Source organism: Myxine glutinosa, chromosome 13, assembly GCF_964187855.1.
Source record: "Myxine glutinosa chromosome 13, kmMyxGlut1.1, whole genome shotgun sequence".
NCBI lineage: Eukaryota > Metazoa > Chordata > Myxini > Myxiniformes > Myxinidae > Myxine > Myxine glutinosa.
Genome location: NC_136273.1, coordinates 56970785 through 56992158, shown reverse-complemented (window position 1 = coordinate 56992158; position 21374 = coordinate 56970785). Strand labels below are relative to the sequence as shown.

Below are 21374 nucleotides of genomic sequence, written 5' to 3'. Positions count from 1 at the left end.
TGATTGCAAAACCCACTAAAAAAAGAAAAGAAAATGGGTGCAATACATTTTGTCTGCTGATAGAACAAACATAAATCTCCACCTGTCCAGGTTCCTCGTCTATGAATATATGAATGAATGATCGTTTTAAGGCCATCGTCTATCACACCCAAAAATTAATGAAAATCCAAGACAGGCAAGATGTCTTTCATGGATGCAAACCAACCTCTGCTTTCTAATCTGGATTTCAATCTTGTTCCAGCTATAAACTGTCATGCTGGTGCTTCACATTTAGGGCGATTTATCAATGTATATGCCAACACCACCCTGTGGACATATACAGCGACAAATCATCAACGTAGTACGCCACATCACCGCTATCGCTCAAACTCTATAACGTCGTGAGGATGCTGGCCATCGACCGTGCATCCCAATGATTCAGCTGTGCCCCAAGCCTGTCTTTCACGGCTCCTTTGTGCAACCACACAAGCAGGAGACCATCATTACAAAGACCTGGGCAAAAGGTACGACAGCCACGAAACAAGTCACCAAGCCGTGTGGTCACCAGATGCTGCGGCCTTTAACTGCACTTATTCCCCAGAAGACATGCTCAGAACTTGTTAGATAAACCATCAGCTTCATCAGTTTTGTAGATTCATCACAGCATGTCCTGCCTTCCTCACCAGCGCGTCATAACGTCACAACAATAGTAAATGCATGGGGTTCCGCAAAAACGTCATTTTCAAAGAGACGATCGCCCGAAACGTTCTTCTCACTTCCCACAAGTGGCTGGCATAACTCAATCAATATTCTGTTGATTCCATCAATTATAACCCCAACAGAGACAGATTCAGGAGCACAGATGCTGGCAAGAGTGTGGTACATGGATGATGAATGGAAAGCTACCTGCTAATCACCAAGTAGTAGTTTTACATTAGCATTTTACTGTTAAAACCATCAAATGGTTTTTTTGCATTAAAAAAACAGAAAACAAAATGGAGATCATGGAATTATTTTATTATTCTTCAAAACATAGGTTTGAGATTCCTCTTCAGTCCTGAAAAAAAAAAAAAAAAATTGGTCAAGGAACACTTGCAATCAAACACGACAGAACTTTTATCAATTCAGAACCTTATTATATAAATGAGTATATATCAGAATAAACAATCTACAGACTTGGCATTTACAGACATGGCAATCTACAGACATGGAATTTTTTTTTTTCTTGACGGGTTTACTTTCTGAACTCGGTATATCAATCTGGTGAGTTTATTTTACGCTTCGGTGATTTCTTTGTTAAAAGAACCATGTCACTGATTGTCTGTCACAGCAAGAAGTCAATAACAGGATGATATCACATGTGGTGTGACAAAATGTACGGACAGGTAGATTTGACGATTGGCTTCACAATCGGGTATATAAGGGTTGTTGCGTTCTGTATTAGTGGAAAACAACGGCTGCCCGTCTACAAAAGTTATTGCCGCTTCCCCTGGAGATGGTCCGTCAACTCGACAATGCTGTTTGTCATTTAGTGGTGGCATTACGAAATTCCGGCATGAAACAGCGTGCTATTGCTCGGCAGTATGGCATCACTCAAGGTCAGGTGTCAAAGATCCTGAAACGAAATGCTCAGAGGGGTGTCCCTACTCCAATACCGAGGTCAGGACGTCCCCGCAGAACCACAAGGAGGGATGATTGCCAGCTGCACCGGTTAGTCTGCAATGGCCGTACCAAGTCAGCTAATCGGCTTCAGGCTGAGCGGCAGCAACTGACAAATGTGCCTGTAGCCAGAAGGCTAGTCAACCAACGACTGGTTCAAGCAGGCTATCTTGCCAGGCGTCCCCTGAGAAAGCCACGTCTGACCAGACAACACCGCCAGCGCCGATTGGAGTGGGCCAGAGAGCACCATCAATGGCAGCCAGGACACTGGAATCACGTGATCTTCAGTGACAAGTCTAGATTTCTGGTCTATCGTCAATATGGCCGCGTCCGAGTGCGCAGACAAGTGCATGAAGCCTACAACGAAGATTGTATAGTGCCAAGAGTCCAAGCTGGAGGTGGTGGGGTGACCGTTTGGGCTGCTTTTCATGCAGGGGGCAAAACTGACCTGGTTGTTTTGAATGGAAACCTGAACCAGTTCAATTACAGGGCCATTCTAGAAGAAACATTGCTTCCATTTGTTCGTGCAGCCTTTCGAGGAAACTTTGTCTTCCAAGATGACAATGCACGGACTCATCGTGCTCGCATGATCCAACACATTCTTGCTGACCGTGGTGTAGAGCATATGGAGTGGCCTGCCATGTCCCCGGATATGAATCCGATAGAGAACTTGTGGGCAGAATTAACGCATCAAATCGACAACTTGGACCAGCAGCCTGCCTCTGTGCGTGAATTGCAGCAGACTATTGTCACTGCATGGCAAGTGATTCCTGTCCAAACCTTGGCAAATCTTGTGAACAGCATGCCTCAACATGTACGTGCTCTCCTGAATTCTCGTGGGGGTTGCACGAAGTACTGAACTGTAATTTTACTGTCCGTAATCCCAGTCGTAATTTAACTTTTGTTTTTGTTGAAAAAATGTTTTGGCTAATGTGCAAAATAAAGAGATACTTCTGGAAAACGCACAAAAGTTTAACACAGTACTGTCCGTGAATTGAGTTCGATATCAGTTTACATCACTTTCAAGGATCAATTTATTTGCTTCGAAATGTCAAATGTGGTTTTTGTTTCTTTTAAAGGTCACATTAACAAAATCTAGAATAATTTCAACATAATTCCAATGAACTTTTGGTTCTAAGTCATCTTGAAAAGTAAGTTCACCCCACAAAAAAAATATTCCATATTAAATGCCAAGTCTGCATGTTAAAGTCGATCAATCTGCAAGCAGACACCGATTACAATGACCTCTCCCACCCCTTCACGAATGTGCGATGCCAACAAGCTTTAAGGAAAGGAAGACCTGATGGTAATCGTATCCAGGTCATACAAAAGCGGTGCCCTTCAAATTAGTGGAACAAGTGATTCAAAAAACCCCAGGTAAAGTGCCAGGTAAAATAAACAGGTTTCAGTCGTATCCGATCATCCCAATACACACCGATGGTATGTCCACATCACCACTGTCGATCGCCTCAATAACGTCGTGAGGATGCTGCCCATCAACCGTGCACCCCACTGATTGAGCAGTGCCAAGCATCTCTTTCACGGTTCCTACGTGAAACCAGAAGCACAACCACGCAAGCATATGACCAGCGTTAGAAAGACCTTCATAAAACGGACAACAGCCACAAACATCGACTAGGTTATCCGTATGGTTGCCGCAAAGCAGCGCGATCACATGTGCCACATGTTGCGGCCTTTAACTGCACTTATTCCCCAGAAAACATGCTCAGAACTTCTTAGAAAAACCATCAGCTTCATCAGTTTTGCAGATTCATCACAGCATGTCCCACCATCTTTACGCAGCACATCACAAGGTCACAACCATAGCGCATGCAGGAGGATGGCATTTGGCAAAAATGTCATTTTAAAAGGGGCTGGCCACCAAGGAAAGCTTCACCCATGGTCTTTGTTGATAATATTTAAAGGATAATAAATGTATGGAAACGGGTAGGTTTGTCTGCGTATGTATAGGGTGTTGCAAAATAAATGATACTTTTTCCCCCCAGATTGTATTGACCACATGTCCGCGAATTTTGAATTCAAATTTTGCGTGCGTCGTCATGACGTGTCGCGCACGTTGCCTGCGTGTTGTGTCTGTCATATTTGTGACCGATGTTCGTGTCTTTGCTGAAATCTTTTAAAAGTCGACTTCAAATGGTTTCTGAAGCTAATGGTGGACATATTGACGCGTATTAAATGTGAGATTTTAATTTTTGAATGAAATAAAGCCTTTGGTTGGATTTTCATCCGATTGAAACTTCATTTCATCTTTGGGGAAAAAAGTATCATTTATTTTGCAACACCCCTTATCATAAGGCCTATGTCTATCCTCTGTACGGCTCATGCTCATATTCATAACCCCAAGTAGTCCCACTTTACTGTGGGGTCAAGCTATGAGGGAGGAGAGAGAGAGTGGAGGAACAGTTCTTTCACAAACAAAGTTTGACACAAAGTTCACAAACGCTTGTGAAACAGGATGTCTCGGCTTGACAGTCGACTGAAGGTGGCAGGAGTTTGTCATTTATTCAGGGTATCAGTAATAAATTGCATGCTCTTCACAAAAGACACGGGAAGGTTTTTTTCTTTTTCTTTTTTTTAAACATTCACAAACGCCCTCAGGTGTTGGTAGCCGGGGTCCTCCTGCTTAATGTCCCACAGATGGACAGCACACGCATCGATACCTCGCCACCAGGGCGACAGTTTATAGCCGTCGCGGCATTCCAATGCATGCTGGTTAAGCTCAAAAGCGAGTGTACTTACCTCCAAGGACTAAGCTATATGTATGCCAGTCACAATTTAGTTCGACAAATACTTTTTTTTTTTCTTACAGGCTTTGCATAAATATCAATTAAAGAAGTAAAATTGCAAAATATGCAACAACCAATCATCATGCTCAAATCAAATTACGAGGAACGCACAATACATCAACAAAATAAGATTACAGAGGAAGCAAAAGTGGAATCAATTTTCAAAAAGGACGAGGCATTCTTAGATCGACTTCCTAAAGTTGCTAATACTACAACCTTGAGTAATTCACGTCAAAAAAATAATAATAATAATAAAATTGTGGTTCAAATGGGACTCGTTCACCTATAAATTGGCTCCGATATTGCCCTTTATTTGACGCTGGGTAGAGCAAGTTCTACCGAGTGAATCGCCTGATATTTCACAAAAACCGTCGACAACCTTCCTCGCACTGGTCAAAGGCAATTGCAAATTGACGTTTACTCGAGAAGGCGAGGTTGGATGCTTTACAGTTCTTTTCAGCGATCAAAACAATAAACACAATGTCACAACACTAATGAAATTCAAATGGCAGAAGACTTCAAGTGACAACATCACTGACCTCTGAACTCTCGGGCGAGCGAGCGCTTCCTCATGATCCTTGCCACTTCCATGACATCACTCAACGATATGTTTCCGCTGTGTTTGACTGCGCTCAGACACACAGACACACAGACAACGATGAGATCTTCCTTGATTCGCACCAATGCCCAAATTATGATGACAGGGATATCAATACATTAACTTACAATCAACCAGCATGTTTGTTGCATCAAGGGTGCTTTTAACATTTGACATGGAGCTTGTGGCACAATATGTAACTTTCAAAATGACGTAATCCGCCCCAGAATTATTGGTGTGCATGCGTAGAAACCCCAGGAAATGTCAGTGATCGGGGCAAGAAAATATATCATGTGTACCAGATAAGGATTGTTACATAAAATTGCTCACAAAGCTTCTAAAATAAGCCAAAAATGCAGACAGTCCTCGACTTCCATAAGGGCTCCGTTCCCGGGACCCTTAAGTCGATTTTTGCACAAACAGAATTTCATTGAGTAAAATCTGAAAAAACCCCAAAAGGATTAGATAATTAATTTAACACTTACATGTACAGTCGTAATTCATACTAGGGGAAAAAGGAAGGCCAAATAACAGAGGGAGGCCAAACGACCGCCCTACTCTCGGGAAATTGATGTGTTTAAAACCACTGAAGACAAAGCAAAGGGTGAAGAAAGACGACCAGTTGAGAGGGTTACGGTCTCTGTTCGGGTCTCTATCGATTATTAATATTATTATTAGCAACGGTACCCAGCCCTAAGGGCAGGGCTTCAGTTGGGAGGCGCAAATGATTATTTAAACGATTTATATAAACATCCGTTAAATATCACACGCAAATTCATTAAACATGAAACGTTCATTAAACGATTACGAAAATAAAAACGAAAAATATTACGAAATAACGTTCACACCGTCACGTCAAACACGTCCGTGAACGCAAACATCGTCACAATGAAAACATCGTCACAAACGTTACGTTATTCAAACCGTGAACACATCGAATATTGGAGATAGTGGGGCAACTGAGCATAACAATTGTGCATTGTGAGGAAAGCACCAAATTTGGCACACCAGTAGACTATCATATTATGAAAAGATCTGGATATTGGGCCATCTCAGATTCAGAGATTTGATTTTTGCACGATTTCGATTCGATTGGGATCGAAGAGAACACCTTCTTCGTCTTCTGTACAGTGAAGTTTCCAGCCCTGAATTCTCTGGCTACATCTGGGTGCTTCATTGGGAGTGCAACCATGTCCCTACCTGGCATAGTGTGTGTAGTCTAAGGCATGGAACCATGGGACCAGTTCCGTCAGGGCATCAAGGTACATCGTGAATGAAGCCTGCCGCAGATAACGCACGTAGACCAGTACCAACATCTCTAGTTCCAGCACAGTTGCCCAGTACTGAAAGTTGGGAATGTCTTCTCCTCTCTGGTGACACCAGTCTTCGAACTCAGGCAGGTCTTCTGCATCATCAGCATATGTCATACAGTGGCGTTCATACGCACGGTGTTGCAGGATGTGCAGTGCCGCTGCAGTGATTTGATGAGCTCTTCTTGTGCGGGTTACGTGGGCAGCTCGCAGGAAGGAGTCGGCCGTCCCTGGCGTTGCAATCTCAGCTTGCAAATCTGCAAAATCTGCAAATCTTGCAAAAATCAAATCTCTGAATCTGAGATGGCCCAATATGCAGATCTTTTCATAATATGATAGTCTACTAGTGTGCCAAATTTGGTGCTTTCCTCACAAAATGCACAATTGTTATGCTATATTTAGCTTAGCTGCCGGACTAAGAGCCCATTGCCCAAACGATTTGTTTTCTCTGGTACGTTTATCAAGTAATCAGATGTACATACACGTTAATCTTACAGCCGCCATGTTGGTGCTCGCCATCACTGCGATGCGAACGTTATGCGGGAGTCCAAACCTGAAAATGCTGGAGGCCAAAGGTGAAATTGGAAAACCAATATAGCCTATTTTACTCTAGGAGATCCCAGGATTACCCACCCAAAATATCATTACGATCGGTTTAGCCGTTTTTGCGGTACCTTCGCACGGACGGACAGACATTTGGTGAATTATAGTAAGATTAGAAGGAACACAAGTCTCATCTCGTCCTTCTCTCTGTTATTCCTTTCTTACACTCTCCTTCACACTTTGCAATTTAATTTCTCGGTACACCATTCATTCTTTCCTGCATCTTCCGTTCCCGTTACGTCCTTTCCTCTCTTCCTTATTTGTTTGCCTTCCGCCCTTGTACACATTGGCTTTCACGTTCCCATGTCTGATAGCTCCGAGATCCTCTGCCTCATCTACCGGTGCCAGGATACACATTATTACACGTGTCGCGAGTGACATCATTGCCCCACGGGGAAACACCGGTGCTGTGGCTGTGGGAGGAGCAGGAGGGGAGCGAGTACGGAGGGTCCCAGTTTCAGTAAGGACATAAGAGCCAGAAGGTGTGCAGGGGGTCTGTCCTGTCCCCAGGACGGACCCCCTGTACATGCGACAAGTGGGTGCCAAACTGGGCCATACCTAAAGCAACGTAAATAATTCATGAATCTCAAACTTTAATGTGTGTGTGTGTGTGTGTGTAAAGTCGAATTTGTGTATGTTAATGCTTACGTAACATAAGGACTGCCAGTACTTGGAAATGCACCTGTGAGAAAGGGGTGTTCGTCTGCACAGCGGAAGAGTTGGACAACTTTCTGAACTCACCCAAAAAGCTGAGAGCTTGCAACTTACTGCAAATTTGAGGATGTGGACGGTGCAAGGCCCGCCATAGACGGGCACGTTCTACCCAATCTTTTGACCATCCCTGCCAAGGAGTGAACTTTGAACCTTGCGTGATTACCTCGTGTGAATATGGCAGGATCGGTAATTTATTTAATGGACATCTGCTGGGAGTGGGAGCCGTTATAAATATATATATATTTGTTTCATTATGGAGACACGAGAAATTATATTACATTTTTGCATCTATTGGTAAAAGGAGAAACGTACGCTCATGTGTGTTATATCCACGGCCGCTGCTCGATAATTGTATTAAACAGTACGAACCTGACACCTCATCCACAGATATTTCTCAAATTCCCTGTATCTCCACGAGTTTGATTTGCATCCAGGAATACAACAATTATGGTTGACCATTTTTTAAATTGTCACTTTCATCTAAATGCTAAAAATTATGTTAAAAAGATGATTTGAATTATACATTTCATGTTAACAACGGCAGTTTAAAAGTGCCCGACAAGCAGGACAGAGTCATTGAAAACGCACACACTGCATGCACAAAAGGCCTCATCTAGCATCCATACGTCATTTTGAAAGTCCCGGATTGGCAGTGATGTGAACAGGAAGTAACTCTCAGGTAGCTTAATTCTTAGGTAGGTAGCAGTAGCTGAATTGATCTTCAATTCCAATTAGTTTTTACCCAACTCATAACAAGCAAACGAGCATGTGCTCAAGACTCCGTAGAAGAACATCAATCAGTTCCATTAGCTCAGACACCTGATTACTGCATATATTAAAGGCCGTCGAGATTACGTGCTATGACTGGCTAGCTATGCAAAGGTGCTCTTTTCGTACGGCAAAGTGAACCGTGCCTGCGTTTGTCCTCTTACAATGGCGTAACATCAGACTGTGACCAGCATGGCTACGTTCACTTTGAGGAGTGAAAAGGGAAAATGCCTCAGCCAAGCTGTGCATACACCATACATCTTGTGATAGGTTTCAACATCTGAAGGTTGACAAAGGTGTGCCAACAATCTCATGGGAAGCAAAGCAACGATGATGTCTCAGGTGTTTGGCCTTTGTTGGGGCAATAGGGCTGCAGATTGAGCATGAAAATGAGGGTGAAGTGGCAACTAGCTTCCGACCAGCTAATTTTGATATTTTTTATAAAGTATGGGCCCTGACTACTTCACACACCAAAAATACCCAGAATCCCCTTGGGGGAGCATGTTCAAGTGACGTCAACAAGATGGCCTCCATTTTTATTAAGTTTCTGTATTTTATTTTTACATTGAGGGTCCCTGTGTCCTGATCTGTAATAAAATGATACTGGCATCTGATTTAAATATTCTATTTAATAATATTTAAAAATAATATTTTTTATTATATTTAATAATATTTAAATAATAAATTAATTTAAATGCATACATTGCAAATGCATGCATGCAATGCATTTAAATTAATTTAATAATTTTATTTAAATATTTAAATTAAACGCAGCCGATGCATTAAGATCAATTTCTTGGGTATTAGGGTATTCAGTGTCTCTGCGAATAATAGTAACTGCACGGTGAAGTATTTGGGAATCATTTTTGTAATCAGAACCATTGTTGTAAGCACATTCTCCACGAACTTCTGCTGGCTTCATATTCGCTGCTGTAAGTTTGATTCCTTTCTTTTTATTCTCTGGTTCTCCACAAATGAAAGTGTTCATCCCAGGAAAAGGCTGATGTTTTTTCTCTTGACAGTAAAACTACTATATAAACGGTTAGGTACCACGTCAGCACCTGTACACAATGCCAAACTTTACAATTTTGGCAGCCATTATGATGACGTCATTTAAGCATGTTCCCCCAGAGGTATTCTGGGTATTTTTGGTTTGTGAACTTGTCAAGGCCCCTACTTTATAAAAATACCAAAAGTAGCTGGTAGGAAGCTAGTTGCCAGTTTCGCCATTTTTAAGGCACTTTTTGACAATAATCTGCAGCCCTACAAGAGACGTTGCACTTGCTCCGAAGGGTTAGCAACCGGAATGTCAGCGTTACTTTGATTCCCACAACAGTCAGCAAGCTTTCATAAACTTTCAACAAGCTAAAACCTCGGATTCGAACTGTCCGCTGACACAGACAAACACCGGTCCAGACAAAGCCTCATGTTCCTCAATCTTATCCACAACATCTGTTGCACCCACTGTTTTTCTGCTTCTTCCGATCCCTCGGGGGTTCTTTCAATGACTTGATAATAAGCGCAGAAGCAGAAGGTACCACATCAATCTGCAAAAAAAATTCAAACAAACAGGAGTTGCATCTCAAGCGAGATCAGCAAAAAAATAGAATCCACAGTCGCTGACCGGAGCCAAGATCTGGAGGACCTCAGATAATCCAGGTAGGTGCATGGCTCACCGAAGCTTGCCGGTTCTGGATGGTCAGTTTCACGGTGATTCGAAGACCCTTCCAATCTGCAGTTGCCTTGGCAATGTCATCCCCAACTTTCTTTGGAGACTGAACGGAGGAAAAACAAATAGAGGTGGTTAAACTCACATGAACCATTAAGACTATTCCCTTATTTAAATCACCTTGCACACCTTTAATGAGAGCAAAGGTAAAGTTGTACACGCTGGCATTTAACTCGAATATCTGACAGTAAAAATTACTATTAATTAATTTGTAAAGGTCATTCGCTTACCCCGACCTATCTGGGAACGATTTGGTGATAACTGGTGAGTGTTAACATAAGCAAACAGTCCTTGTGTAAACTTACAAACAAATGATAAACTTGAAATGAGGGAGGACGTGCACTCACCAAACCCAAAGGACCAATTTTAGGGGCTAGAGACGAGGTTGCTCCCACCTCTCCCCCTGTACACCGCAAATACACTGAAAAACAACGGAAGTGACGTGAAGGCCATGGTCACAAACAAATGGGCACCTTTAACTGAGACAAAAAAAAAAATCGACTTAGAGAGAAAAAATCGACTTAGGTTAAAGAGAAACAAAAAAATCCACTTACAGCCCCAGTTGGTAAAGTTTTAAATCTTAACCACATTGCACGGGAGAGCAGACAACGCCGTGAGCATCATCCGTTGAAACACAACTACTTAACTTAACTTAACCGTGTCTATGACTTACCGATCTTTATTTCGCCTGGATCGAACTTAGGAGGCATACTTGCGTAAGGTTCGAACGATTACACGAACTACCAGGTCTACACAGACCACAGATGGCAATGGATGCGTTCAGGAACCAAACACACTTCCACGGCCCTCCAAGGTAGGCCGTGCGGAAAGAGAGAATCCTTACCACGCATGCGCAAAGTCTTTCCCTGAAGTACTGCGAGAGAGCCAGCTCTCGCGTTTTTTTCGTCTCAGGAAAAAACGTTGCACGGTTCGGCATTTATTTTTCCTTTTAAAATCCTTTTTAGTCTTTAAAGATGTAATTTCGAGGGGTATGATTGAGTTACGGGCTGTAGAAAGCGTTGGTATTATTTTATACAGCGATATACATTATATGGCAATGGCGAAGAACCCGACACGTGATAAAGATTATTATATAAAATAAATGCATTATTATTATTATTATAATATATATAATACGTCGCATATAACATAGCATATAATTAGTTATCATTCGTTATCCCATGCAAGTACAGTACTACACTGCTACAGCAATTCTAATCACGACCACGTGCTAACTGTTAAGCGGTGTATATGTTCGCTCTGTGGTGAGTGTTAGGCGGTGTATATGTTCGCTCTGCAATCTACCTTTATAACTTCTCTCAGTTCTCTGTAATCATTATCGTGACCTCCGGGCTCCGGTTATGGTTATTTAGCTTTTTTCAACTGAAAACAGACCTTGTTATGGCGAGTTCAGCGAACCCCCTTATGGTGTCGGACAAACAGCTCTGGTGTCGGACAAATTGCGATGGATCGAATGATCGAATAATTGGAGCAAAAGGCGGCGATGTCGATGTAATTAATGATGTACGGTATTAATCTGTTAGTGAGTGGTACAATTGGGACCAAGTACAAGGATAAACTAGAAAGAGCAATCGGAGATTGTATACCCTCGTCACGACTTGTTTTGTGTTGCAAATAAATGGAAGGATTTACGAAATGAAAGGTCGCGTTGATTGCAAATGAAAGATCTAAATGGTTGAAATGTCTGAAAAGGTTGAAGCGATCTCAACTCTAACGTAAAGGGTGTAATTTAAGCCTAAGGTCGAAAGGGTCTGAATTGTCGAAAGGACTCAAAAGGGTATTAAAACGTCCAAGAAGTTTCTAAGGGGTATTAAAACGTCTAAAAAGGGTCAACAAACTGTCTAAAGGGTGTTAAAACGTCGAAAAAGTGTCTATAGGGTAATAAAACGTCTAAAAAGTGTCTAAAGGGTATGAAAACGTCTAAAAAGGGTCAAGGGTATCAAAACGTCTAAAAAGGGTCAAGGGTATGGCGGACACGAAAGCCCACTGGCGTGGTGACATCATTCCACGCACCAAGTGGGCGGCGGCCACGCCCGAGGGGTAGGCGTGGCCTCAGGATATACACTGGGCGCGCAGCCTGGAGCGCGCCAGTGCTACAGTGACCTCTTGTCAATAAAGACACTTTTGTTTAACCGCGTTGTCCGCTTCCTCCTTGGTAGCAAGTCGCGCGCATAGCACCGCGCTTCATTGGTGACTCCGACGTTGTGGTCAGCCGTCACTGACCACCCGAACCCGCCACAGCCATGGCAACCAACGCGGTAGCGATAAAGCTCCCCGAGTTCTGGGAAGCTCAGGCGGAGATCTGGTTCCTGCAGGCCGAAGCCCAGTTCAGGCTTCGACGCATCACGGCGGACGAGACACGCTACTGCCACGTGGTCGCCTCCCTCGGGGCCGGCGCGGCCGCCCGCGTCGTGTCGGTCCTGAGGAACCCACCGGCCCACGACAGGTACGGGGCGATCAAGCGTCTCCTCCTCGCCACGTTCGGCCTCACCGTGGACGCACCGGCCGATCGCCTCTTGGACCTCCCCGAGCTCGGTGACACGCGACCGTCGGTCCGAATGGACCATATGCTGTCGCACATGGGCGACGAAACCCCGAACGCTCTATTCCGGGCGTTATTTCGACGCCAGCTGCCGGCACGAGTCCGCCTCGCGTTGGCCGGTTCCACGACAACGGAACCCCGTGCGTTCGCGGCCGAGGCCGACAAGTACTACGCGGCTTTGGACACGCGGGCGAGTTTCGGTGCGGCTGTAGCGGCTCCCGAGCCCGAACCTCCTGCGGGTGCCCACCCCTGCTCCGAGGGGCGCCTCGTGGAGGCCGCCACGCCCCGCCCACCACCACCGCGGAAACCGTGGCCTCCGGCTTCGCCGCAAACCTGGTGCCATTTCCACGCTAGGTTCGGCCACGAGGCTCGGCAATGTCGCCCGCCGTGCTCATTCGGCAGGTCGGGAAACGCCCGGGCCGGCCCTCGGTAGTGGCACTGAGCGCCGGCCGATTAAACAGCCTCCTATACATAACGGACACCTTATCCGGGCGCCGTTACCTGTGCGACACGGGAGCGCAGGTGAGTGTCGTTACCGCCGGTATGTCCGACAAGCAGTCCGCGGGCCGGGGCCCCGCGCTGCTTGCTGCCAACGGTACGCCCATTCGCACGTATGGAAAACGCTGCCTTTCTCTGCGGTTCGGAGGGCAGGTTTTCCGATGGTCGTTCATCACTGCCGACGTGCCTATGGCACTGCTCGGCGCGGACTTCCTCTGTGCCAATGGCCTGTTGGTCGACGTCAAGCACAGAAGGCTTGTCCAGGCTGAGACGTTCATCTCGCTCGCGTGCGCGCTGCCCGCCTCGTTGAGCAGCTCACTGAGCGGCTCGCCGAGCGGCTTGCTGAGCGGCTCGGTTCCGCCCAGGTTCATCTGCACGCTTCCGGCAGCGGACGAATTCACCCGCCTCCTCGCCCGTTTACCGGCCCTCACGAGGCCCACCTTCTCGGCGGGGACCGTCAAGCACGGGGTGGAACATCCCATCCCCACCGCCGGGCCACTGGTCTACGCCCGGGCACGCCGCCTCGAGCCGGCGAAGCTCGCGGTGGCTAAAGCGGAGTTTGCTACGCTGGAGCGGCTCGGCATCGTGCGGCGCTCCGAGAGCGCTTGGGCGTCGCCGCTCCACATCGTGCCCAAGCCAGGCGGGGGATGGCGACAGTGCGGGGACTACCTCCGTCTCAACGACGCCACCACCCCCGACCGCTACCCCGTCCCCCATATTCAGGACTTTTCCGCCCGCTTGGCGAATATGTCCTTCTTCTCGAAGGTGGACCTCATACGCGGTTACCACCAGGTCCCCGTCAGGCCGGAGGACATCCCGAAGACGGCTGTCATCACGCCGTTCGGTCTTTTCGCATTTCTTCAGATGCCCTTCGGTTTGAAGAATGCGGCTCAGGCGTTCCAGCGCCTCATGGACAGCGTCTTGCGCGACTTGGATTTTGTGTACGTATACCTGGACGACATCCTCGTCGCAAGCGTGTCCCGCGAAGAGCACCGACACCATCTCCGCACGCTCTTCGAACGTCTGGGCCAGCACGGCCTGATCGTGAACCCCGCCAAGTGCCGGTTCGGTGTCGCCGAAATCGACTTTTTGGGGCACCGCGTCAACAGGCACGGGGCCGTCCCCCTACCGGCCAAGGTGGAGGCGGTGAAAGGGTTTCTGCGCCCCCGCACGATCAGGGGGCTCCAGGAGTTCCTGGGCATGGTAAACTTTTACCACCGTTTCCTGCCCCGCATCGCCCAGCTCCTGCACCCCTTGCACGAGGCCCTCCGGGGGAAGCCGGGCTAAGGTGACGTCACCTGGACTGAGCAGATGGACGCGGCGTTCGTGGGCGCGAAGCTCGCCTTGGCTAATGCCACCATGCTCGCGCACCCGGCGCCCGATGCACCGATCGCCCTCACCACCGACGCCTCGGACTACGCGGTTGGGCGCGGTGCACGAGCAATGGGTGCGTGGAGCTGGGCAACCGCTGGCGTTCTTCAGCCGGCAGCTTCGCCCGCCCGAACGCCGGTACAGTACCTTCGACCGCGAGTTGCTCGGGCTCCACCTGGTGGTCAGGCACTTCCGCCATCTGCTCGAGGGCCGTGCGTTCACGGCCTTCGTCGACCACAAGCCACTGTTGTTCGCGATGGGCGAGGTCGCCGAGCCGTGGTCGGCCCGGCAGCAGCGTCACCTCTCGGCCGTGTCCGAATACACAACGGACATCCGGCACGTCGCGGGGAAGGACAACCCGGTGGCGGATTGCCTTTCCCGGTCCGTTGCCCACGCGGTCCACCTCGGCATCGACTATGCCCGGATGGCGGCGGACCAGGCCGCCGACCCCCACGTCCAGGCCTTGCGGACCGCCGTTACGGGCCTCCGCGTCACCGAGGTGGCATTCAACGGCGAGGGCACGGCCATCTGGTGCGACGTCTCCCTTGGGCGGCCTCGCCCCATCGTGCGCGCGGGCTGGCAGCGCCGGATTTTCGACTCCATCCACGGCCTGTCCCACCCGGGCACGAGGGCCTCCCAGAGGTTGATCGCCGACAAGTTTGTCTGGCATTGCCTCCGGAAGGCCGTCCGCGGCTGGGCCAGGACGTGCCTCGCGTGCCAGCGCGCGAAGGTGAACCGGCACACCCAGGCCCCATTGGCCCCGTTTGCGGTGCCGGAACGTCGGTTTGACCACGTTCACGTGGACCTGGTGGGACCTCTGCCCCCCTCGCGGGGTTTCACCCACGTCCTGACCATGATGGACCGCACCACCCGGTGGCCGGAGGCCGTGCCTTTGGCGTCAACGACGGCGGCGGACGTCGCGCAGGCGTTCATCGCCACCTGGGTCGCCCGGTTCGGTGCCCCCTCAGACATCTCGTCCGACCGCGGCCCCCAGTTCACCTCGGAGCTCTGGGGGGCGGTCGCGCGGGGGCTCGGGGTCCAGCTGCACCGCACCACGGCCTACCACCCCCAGGCTAACGGCCTGTGCAAGCGGTTCCACCGCTCGTTGAAGGCCGCGCTCCGGGCCACCCTCCGCGACGGCGGCTGGGTCGACAGGCTCCCCTGGGTCCTGCTGGGCCTCCGGACGGCGCCCAAGGAGGACCTGCGCGCATCCGCGGCTGAGTTGGTCTTTGGACAACCGCTGCGGGTGCCGGGCGAGTTCCTCCCCGACCCCACGGCACCTTGGTCCGCGGCGCAGGAGCGCTCCGCGCTGCAGGAGACCGCCCGGAGGTTCGCCCCGGTGCCGACGGCGCACCACGGGTACCCACCCACGCACGTCTCCCCGGAGCTTCGCACCGCGGAGTATGTCTTCGTCCGGCACGACGCCCACCGGACACCACTGAGGCCCCCGTACGACGGGCCTTTCCGCGTGCTGGAGACCGGGATGAAATTCTTCACCTTGGACATCGGCGGTACTCCCGACCGCATCTCGGTGGATCGACTCAAGCCGGCCCACCTCGACGTGGACCACCCACTGCCGGTGGCTCGGCCCCCGCGTCGGGGCCGCCCCCCGGCGGGCAGACCCCCGACACCGCCCAGCACCGCCGGCACGCCGCCCCCTGGTCCGGCACCCATCCCGGGTACAGCCGGGGGCATCCCAGCTGGCATCCCTGCACCCCGGACGCCGCCGGTCGCTTCGGCCGGGTCATCCGTTTGCCCCGCAAACTGGCCCTCCAGGTGCACGGGAATTCTGTGGGGGCGCGTGTGGCGGACACGAAAGCCCACTGGCGTGGTGACATCATTCCATGCCCCAAGTGGGCGGCGGCCACGCCCGAGGGGTAGGCGTAGCCTCAGGATATACACTGGGCACGCAGCCCGGAGCGCGCCAGTGCTACAGTGACCTCTTGTCAATAAAGACACTTTTGCTTAACCGCTTTGTCCGCTTCCTCCTTGATAGCAAGTCGCACGCGTAGCACCGCGCTTCAAGGGTATCAAAACGTCTAAAAAGGGTCAAGGGTATCAAAACGTCTGAAAAGTGTCTAAAGGGTATTAAAACGTCTAAAAAGTGTCAAGGGTATCAATCAAAACGTCTAAAAAGGGTCAAGGGTATCAAAACGTCTAAAAAGTGTCTAAAGGGTATTAAAACGTCTAAAAACGGTCTAAAGGGTGTTAAAACGTCTAAAAACTGTCTAAAGAGTGTTAAAACGTCTAAAAACTGTCTAAAGGGTGTTAAACGTCTAAAAAGTGTCTAAAGGGTATTAAAACGTCTAAAAACTGTCTAAAGGGTATTAAAACGTCTAAAAAGTGCACAAGGGGAATTAAAACGTCTAAAATGTATCTACAACAACAACAACAGGCATTTTAAGGCCATTTCCCCTGCCAGAGCGGGGGTTAGCCTTGCGGTCCCCATGACGATCTTCTCCATTTTGCCCTATTTTCTGCATCTCCCCTTGTTAACCCCCTTGCCTGCATTTCGTCTTCCACCATCTTTAGCCAAGTCTTTCTCGGTCTTCCCCGTCCTCTACTTCCTTCCACATTCATTTCCATCACTCTTCTCAACCAGTCACTTTCATCCTTCCTCAACACATGACCAAACCATCTCAAACTGTTTCTCTTCACAGCATCAATCAAAGGCTCCATTCCCATCATCTTTTGCAATTCATCATTTGTCTTCCTCTCTCTCAACGATACTCCACACATCCACCGAACCATTCGCATTTCCACCCTGTCCAGCCTTCGTTGCTGCTCTACATTAATTACCCATGTATTGCTCCCATAAATCATAACACTTCTCACACATGCAGCATACACCTTTCCCTTCAGCTTCAACGACACTCCCCTCCTCGTCGCATGCCACTCAGTTCCCGAAACTTCTTCCATGCACATCTCACTCCAGCAACCGTTGCCGAGTCTGATCCACCTTTTCCATTCAGCATGTCTCCTAGGTAACAAAATGTTTTCACACCTTCCAGCTTCACGCCGTCTCCAAGATCCAACTCAACATTTCCTCCATCTGCAGCTCCCTCTGTGCACACCTTATATTTGAATGTAGCTGCCACACTGGTTAATGACCCTCTCAAACCACTACATTTTTGATGAACCCACTCAGCGCACATTGTACATTGAATGGAATTCACTCTGACACCCTTCCTGCACACAGCACATGGCCACTTCCCAGTTCTTTCCACCTCACCACATGCCATCACCTTCGTTTTTCCGATATTCACCTTCAGACCTTTTGTCTCCATACATTCCTTCCACTTGTTCATCTTCTCCTTCAGTCCATCCATACTTTCTGCAATCAACACCAGATCATCTGCATACAACAACTCCCACGGTAAACCCTCCTTTACGTTCCGAGCCAGCACCTCCATCACATCTACAAATAGTAGTGGACTAAGTACCGACCCTGATGCACTCCCACCTTCACCTCAAACTCACCACTGTTCCCGTCCTTCGTCCTTACAGCTGTGTGCGCTCTTTTGTACATTGCCATCACTACTCTGGTCAACCATTCCTCAACTCCTAACTTCCTCAATGCCCATGTCACTACTTCACGTGGAACCCTTTTGAATGCTTTCTCCAGATCAACAAACCCAAGAAACAACCTCTGCCTCTTCTCCATGTACTTCTCCTGCAACTGCCTCACAATAAAAAGCGTGTCTGTCGTTCCTCTTCCTGGCATAAATCCAAACTGCATTTTGTCAATCTTCACTTTCTTCCTTATCCTCCTCTCCAACACCCTTTCCAATACCTTCATTCCATGCTCCAATAACTTTATCGCTTGATACGAGCCACAGTCCAGAGGGTCACCTTTCCCCTTGTATAGAGGGACGAGGGTACTCAGTTCCCAATCCACTGGAATGCGGCCTTCTTTCACCACCAGATTGCAGATCTCTGTCATTCTCTTCACACCCCAATTTCCCGCTGCCTTCAACATATCTCCAACATCTCCCGTCGGCCCTCCCGCTTTTCTACTCTTCATTGCTATTATCGCTTCCTCAACTTCCTTCTCGGTTATCTTCTCTGCCGGTCCTAAACCTGGGTTACTCTCTTTGTTGCCATCCCATTCATTCTCTGCATTCAACAGTATTTCCATATATCTCTTCCATCTCCCTTTAATTCCATCTGGGTCCACAACGATTTGTCCCACTTCATCCTTCAAGCAACTCACCCCCATCACATCACACCTCTCTTTCGCTATCTGCTTTGCAATCCTGAATACCGCTCTCTGACGCTCTTCCAAATCCAAGCGTTCTCCGAACATTTTCCTACATGCCTCCTGTGCCTTTGCTACATCTTCTTTGCAGCCTTCTTGGCTGCCTTATAACTTTCAGGCTCTGCCTTTTCTGCCCCCATACCCTTCGCCTTCTGCCACTCCTTGAACTTCTTCCTCCTCTCGTCAATCTTCTTTCCAACTTCATCATCCCACCACCCTGTTTCCGAGTGCCTCGGTGGTCCATTTGTCCATCCACATACCTCACCAACGGCTCCCAACAGACTATCTTTCATTGACATCCAACCAGTTTCAAGCTCTAAAAAGTGTCTACAACAACAACAGGCTCTAAAGGGTATTAAAACGTCTGTGGGGTTTAGGGGGTGTTAAAACATCTAAAAAGTGTCTAAAGGGTATGAAAACGTCTAAAAAGTGTCTAGAGGGTATTAAAACGTCTAAAAAGTGTTTAAAGGGTATTAAAACGTCTGCAAGGGTCTAAGGGGGTAATAAAACGTCTAAAAAGGGTCAAAAGGGTATTGAAAAGTCGAAAAGTTGAAGGCTCTAAAGAGTATTAAAACGTCTAAAAATGGTGCAAAGATTATTAAAACATAGAAAAAGGGTTTAAAGGGTATTAAAACGTCTAAACCCATCTAAAAGGTCATCGGGGTCCAAAGGGTATTAAAATATAGAGGGTTGTTTAAAGATATTTTGTTGTGTTGCAGCCTGAATTTAAAATGGATTAAACTGAGATTTTTTGTCACTGATCTACACATCATACCCCATAATGTCAAAGTGAAAAAAATTTATGATAAATTTTTACAAAGTAATTAAAAATGAAATACAGAAATATCCAATTTGCATAAGCATTCAACCCCCAGAGTCAATACTTTGTAGAAGCTCCTTTGGCAGCGATTACAGCTTTGAGTCTTCTTGGGTATGTCTGCATCAACTTTGCACATCTGGATTTGAGGAGTTTCTCCCATTCCTTCTTGTAGATTTGCTCAAGCTCTGTCAAGTTGGATGGGGAGCATCATTGACAACAATATTTAAGTCTTTCAACAGATTCTCAATGGGATTCAAGTCTGGGACAGACTCAATGACTTTCACGTTCTTGTTCTGAAGCCATTCCAGTGTTGCTTTGGCTGTATGCTTGGGGTCATTGTCCTGTTGGAATGTAAATATTCACCACAGTCTAAGGTATTTTGCACTCTGAAGCAGGTTCTCCTCAAGGATTTGCCGATATTTGGCTCCATTCATTGTTCCCTTTATCCTTACGAGTCTCTCAGTCTCTGCCGCTGAAAAGCATCCACATAGCATGATGCTGCCACCACCATGCTTCACGGTAGGGATGGTGTTATAGATGATGAGCTGTGCTCGGTTTCCGCCAGACGTAGCGCTTTGCATTCAGGCCAAAGAGCTCAATTTCCGTCTAATCAGACCACATAATCTTTTGCCTCATGCTCTCCGAGTCTTTCACCTGCCTTTTTGCAAACTCCAGGCGTGCTGTCATGTGCCTTTTTCTCAGGAGTAGCTTCCGTCTGGCCACTCTCCCATAAAGCCTACATTTGTGAAGTGCTGCAGAGATTGTTGTTCTTCCGGCAGGTTGTCTAATCTCAGCCAAGGAACACTGTAGTTCTGTCAGAGTGGTCATTGGGTTCTTGGTCACCTCCCTGACCAAGGTACTTCTTGCCTGGTTGCTCAGTTTGGTCAGATGGCCAGCTCTAGGAAAAGACTGGGTCATTCGATATTCTTTCCATTTCCTAATGATGGAGCTCACTGTGCTCTTGGTAACTTTCAACACTCTACAAATTGTTTTATACTCTTCCCCAGATCTATGCCTCCTCAAAATTCCATCTCGGAGTTCTACAGACAGTTCCTTGGACTTCATGGTGGAGTTTCTGCTCTGACATGCACTGTCAACTGTGGGACCTTATTTATAGAAAGGTGTGTTTCTTTCGACATCATGTCAAATCAATTGAATTGACCACAGTTGGACTCCCGTTGTAAAGACATCTCAAGGTTGATCAAAGGAAATTGTATGCACCTCAGCTCCATTTGGCGTGTCATAGCAAAGGGGTTGAATACTTGTTCACTTTTTTTTTTTTTTTTTTTTTTTGTATACTGAATCGAGGCTCGTGAAAGAGCTAAAACTTGAGACATTTCAGATTTTCATTTCCAATCATTATGTAAAAATTTCCCAAAAAAATAAATAAATCCCTTTTGACATTATGGGGTATTATGCATAGATCAGTGACACACAAATCTCAATGTAATCCATTTTTTATTCAGGCTGTGACACAACAAAATGTGAAAAAGGCAAGGGGTTTGAATACTTTCTGAAGGAACTATATATAGGGGTTTAAAGTGTCTAAGGGGTTTAAAGGGGATCTAAATGAATAAAATATATATTCCAATAGTACGTAATTAATAGATGTGGTCATTCGTGAATGATACGTAATTAATAGACATTCACGATCCAACTCATGTTCTAATAGTATTTAATTAATAGACGTACTCACT

The 21374-nt window shown here is 47.5% G+C and overlaps 2 protein-coding genes across 4 annotated transcripts in view; one reads left to right on the top strand and one right to left on the bottom strand.

The window, feature by feature from the left end:
- Positions 1-975: 975 nt before the first annotated feature.
- On the bottom strand, positions 976-11040 carry RPL12 (ribosomal protein L12). Its single transcript, XM_068134459.2, has 7 exons — positions 10841-11040; positions 10515-10588; positions 10115-10213; positions 9904-9985; positions 4985-5071; positions 3074-3186; positions 976-1036 (listed from the first exon to the last, which is right to left on the bottom strand). Exons 1-7 carry the CDS (start codon positions 10875-10877, stop codon positions 1031-1033), a joined length of 498 nt encoding a protein of 165 aa, XP_067990560.1. The 5' UTR covers positions 10878-11040; the 3' UTR covers positions 976-1030.
- The window catches only part of HSD17B8 (hydroxysteroid 17-beta dehydrogenase 8), a 50523-nt gene continuing 40184 nt past the window's right edge, over positions 11036-21374 (top strand). Inside the window, exon 1 of one of the 3 annotated variants that reach the window (XM_078767534.1) lies at positions 11036-11095. The gene's annotated coding sequence lies outside the window, so the exon portion shown is untranslated. Of the gene's footprint in view, positions 11096-11383; positions 11433-11568; positions 11692-21374 lie in introns of those variants that run through there. The other 2 variants (XM_078767530.1, XM_078767532.1) reach the window with 2 other exon arrangements.